Here is a 3,551-nt window from a genome sequence, read left to right on the forward strand (position 1 = left end):
ATAGGCAGTCATGAGAAGAGCCGCGGAATCATCGCTAACCCGGCGGTTAGGGAGATGCTGGTGCCGGCGTGGCATGCATTATTGGATGTCATGCGGGTTGCTGATAGAGAGTCGCTGCTGAGTGTTCTGGCGGGTACGTCTAGAGATGCCAAGCACTCAGGAGGCGCCGGCTGGTCGTCGATCTTTGGGCCCGATCGGTATGGTGGAGCGAATGAGGTGCTAAAGGCATTGTACCAGAGCTATTTGGCATTCTACAAGTACACGGGCGAGGTCTAGAAGCATTTTTCCCAGTGCGCTATTATGATATACATGAGCACGCTGGCTGAGCGTACACTTTGGTCACTAAAAACGTGCTTGAGGCTACCGCTTGGGCATAAGTGATTGGAATATATTCATTTTGAACTATGCTACATAGACTAGTGTTGTGGCGATATTCCCGCCTACTTCTTGAGGTGGATGTACTTGAAAGAGCCCTTGGGAACAGTCCGCGTGCCGTACTGGTGGCGCTTGTAGTTGTACTCCTCAATCGTGACGCTGTTGCCCGAGACCTTGGCCACCCACACCACATGTCCGAACTTGCTGCCGCTGTCCGTCTGACCCACAGCTCCCGGCTTCGGCGTGTTGTTCACAGTGACGCCGGAGGCACGCGCCGCGTCGTCCCACTGGTTGGCGTTACCCCATGCCTTGCCCTTGTAGCGGTTGTGGAAGTTGATGCCCAGGCGCGAGTTGATGCGCCAGGCGACGAAGCTGACGCACTGGCACGAGTAGTACCGCCACTTGTCGACGATGTCGCACCTTCCCTTGTACGGGTAGTCGTCCTTCATCGGGCCCGCGCCGCCAGTGCTCGGCTTGTCGTCGGGCTTTGGCTTGCTGGGCGCAGGACACTTCTTGGCCACATAGCCGTTGCCTGTGTCGACGTAGTAGTCGCTCACATAGCAGCCGTGCTGCGTCTTGTCCCAGAGCTCGTTGCCGTTGACCTTTGTGCCTGGCGTCTGGCACGAGAGCGTCACTTGAGCTCCCTTCTTGTATGTGCGCACGACATTGCTGGAGGTTCCCGGACCCGACCGGCAGTTGACCGTGTCGCCCTTGATGGCGTAGCCGGAAACGAGCTGCGAAGAAGTGGCGAGTAGAAGAGCGGCAATTGCGACGAATTTCATTTTTAAGAGCATAGGATATTGTTTTCTTTGGTTGCGATATGGTTTGAATAGAGAGGGCCGAGCAAGATACCTGGTGTGTTTATATACAAATTTCCAGCCTATACTTGAACCTATTTTTAGTGGAATTCTTGATAGCAGTGATAGTTTGTTTGGCAACCAAGCACACATAACGTAGCTATTGTCGTTGATATGCAGCACTGCAGTTCAGTCCGTTCTGATGACTTTCACGACCACTATCTCTTGAGCTAATAGTTAGTTTGAAGGTTCGTACAGCTATTTGCAGATCCTGTAGTATTTTCCAGAACATCTATTTTTGGCGGATACGCAAAACACGTACCAGACTTGCTGTTTAAAACATAACATCAGGGCAAAGCTTCTCACGACATTGAAAACCTCAGCTGGCTCCAATTTTTATTTTTAGGTCGTGCAAACCAACATACCGGCGCATGATTACATGCCACTCAACATACCATCCCCACTATGTCAAAATGTAATAGCTGAATCTATTTTTAGGTGTCATATATCTGCATAACCATGCACGCTTACATGAGATCTTCTTGGAATTTCCAGAATATTGGTCTTGCTTGTCGGTTTATTTATAGACGCCTGCCCAAACAGATTCCTGGATGGTGGTACGGCTTCGTAAGCCAACTATCGAAATTTTCTAGACTAATGCGTATTTTCAGCAGAACATGTGGTGCGTCGATGTCTGCGTGGTGGTAGCTACACCCTTCAGCAAACAAACTGGACAAAATGTAAACAACATATAGCCGTGCTAAACTTAGCAGCGGTACAAGTTGTACAAGTTACCGTATATGTTAAGACAATGTCAAATCATCGTCGATGTATAAAAGATTGTGTTGCTGTTCATTTCCATCAAAAACAGGAAATTCACTACTCTTCACACTAACAAACAACAAAAGCATAGTTTGAAAAAGAATGAGGTTCGTCGCAATTGCCGCTCTTCTACTCGCCACTTCTTCGCAGCTCGTTTCCGGCTACACCATCAAGGGTGACACGGTCAACTGCCGGTCGGGTCCGGGAACCTCCAGCAATGTCGTGCGCACATACAAGAAGGGAGCTCAAGTGACGCTCTCGTGCCAGACGCCAGGCACAAAGGTCAACGGCAACGAGCTCTGGGACAAGACGCAGCACGGCTGCTACGTGAGCGACTACTACGTCGACACAGGCAACGGCTATGTGGCCAAGAAGTGCCCCAAGGGAACCGGTGGCAAGCCTGGTGGTTCCTCGGGCGGGTACTGCTAGAGCGTCAACGCCGCCTCGCTCAACCTGATCAAGGAGTTCGAGGGTTTCGTCAAGAGCCCGGCTCCAGATCCCATTGGTCTGCCCACCGTCGGCTGCGGCCACCTGTGCCAGTCCAAGGGCTGCAAAGAAGTCAAATACAAGTTCCCGCTGAGCAAGTCCACCGCCGAAGCCCTGCTCAAGGACGACCTTCCTAAATACACGTGCCTGGGCAAGTACCTGAACGGCAAGGTCAAGCTCAACCAGAACCAGTGGGGTGCGCTGGTGTCGTGGGTGTTCAACATGGGCTGTGGCGCAGCCCAGTCTTCGTCGCTGGTCAAGCGCCTGAATGCCGGTGAGAACCCAGGCAAGGTCATTGCTGCTGAGCTGCCCTAGTGGAAGCATGCTAGTGGCCGTGCTCTGCCTGGTCTTGAGCGTCGCCGTAAGGCTGAGGTCAAGCTTGCCCAGGCGCCTTCGAACAAGCAGGCTTTCCCCAAATGCGATTAAGCAAAAAAATCGTATGTAAAATATGCTTGGTGTTTTCAATGAAACGCTGGTTTTAAATAAAGGAAAGGAAAGGATTGAGCGCGCCGCTGTTGTCGTTATATATATCCTCGGCTGCTGCTGTAGCATGTAGCTGCGGCTGCACTCTCGGTAGTATTTGCCTGGGCGATGATGGGCTCAGCTGTCTACGTTCATGTACCTGGAGGTCACAACCTGTATAAGATCCTCGTTGGCTACAGGGCTTGGTCGCTCTGAACTGACTTGCAGGTATTAGTCGACAGCGGGCAGCTCGACAGCACAAAAAGAGGGCCCTTGTAATATTGGGCACTGGACACAAGTCGTGGCCCGTTATTTCTGCCTACTGTCACAAATGCTTAAATGTTGGCGGGGTCATGGTTAATGTACCTCTTTTGTGGGTAAACAGGATCAATACGAGTAGATAGAAACTAGATGTCTGAGCCCAGCCTCTTGAGGGCAGCCTCGACGCGCGCACCGTAGTCATTGTCGATGCGGTAGAGGTGAGTCAGGGTCCGCTTCTGGATGACTGCCGGCGTCGGCGCAAGGGTTCCAGCGAGATTGTTGATCAGGTCAGTCCGCTCGCTCTCACTCAGCAGGTTGTATAGCGCCCTGGGCTGCTCAAAGTCGGCA

At 51.9% G+C, this 3,551-nt stretch overlaps 1 protein-coding gene across 1 annotated transcript; it reads left to right on the plus strand.

Annotated features, from left to right (window-relative positions):
• The first annotated feature begins 2,027 nt into the window (after positions 1 to 2,027).
• On the plus strand, positions 2,028 to 2,935 carry DL89DRAFT_271411 (uncharacterized protein). The gene is made up of 2 exons (XM_040888920.1): positions 2,028 to 2,413; positions 2,480 to 2,935. Exons 1-2 carry the CDS (start codon positions 2,097 to 2,099, stop codon positions 2,793 to 2,795), a joined length of 633 nt encoding a protein of 210 aa, XP_040739477.1. The 5' UTR covers positions 2,028 to 2,096; the 3' UTR covers positions 2,796 to 2,935.
• Positions 2,936 to 3,551: the final 616 nt, after the last annotated feature.

The sequence above is a fragment of the Linderina pennispora genome, assembly GCF_002104995.1.
Source record: "Linderina pennispora strain ATCC 12442 chromosome Unknown DL89scaffold_45, whole genome shotgun sequence".
Lineage (NCBI taxonomy): Eukaryota > Fungi > Kickxellomycota > Kickxellomycetes > Kickxellales > Kickxellaceae > Linderina > Linderina pennispora.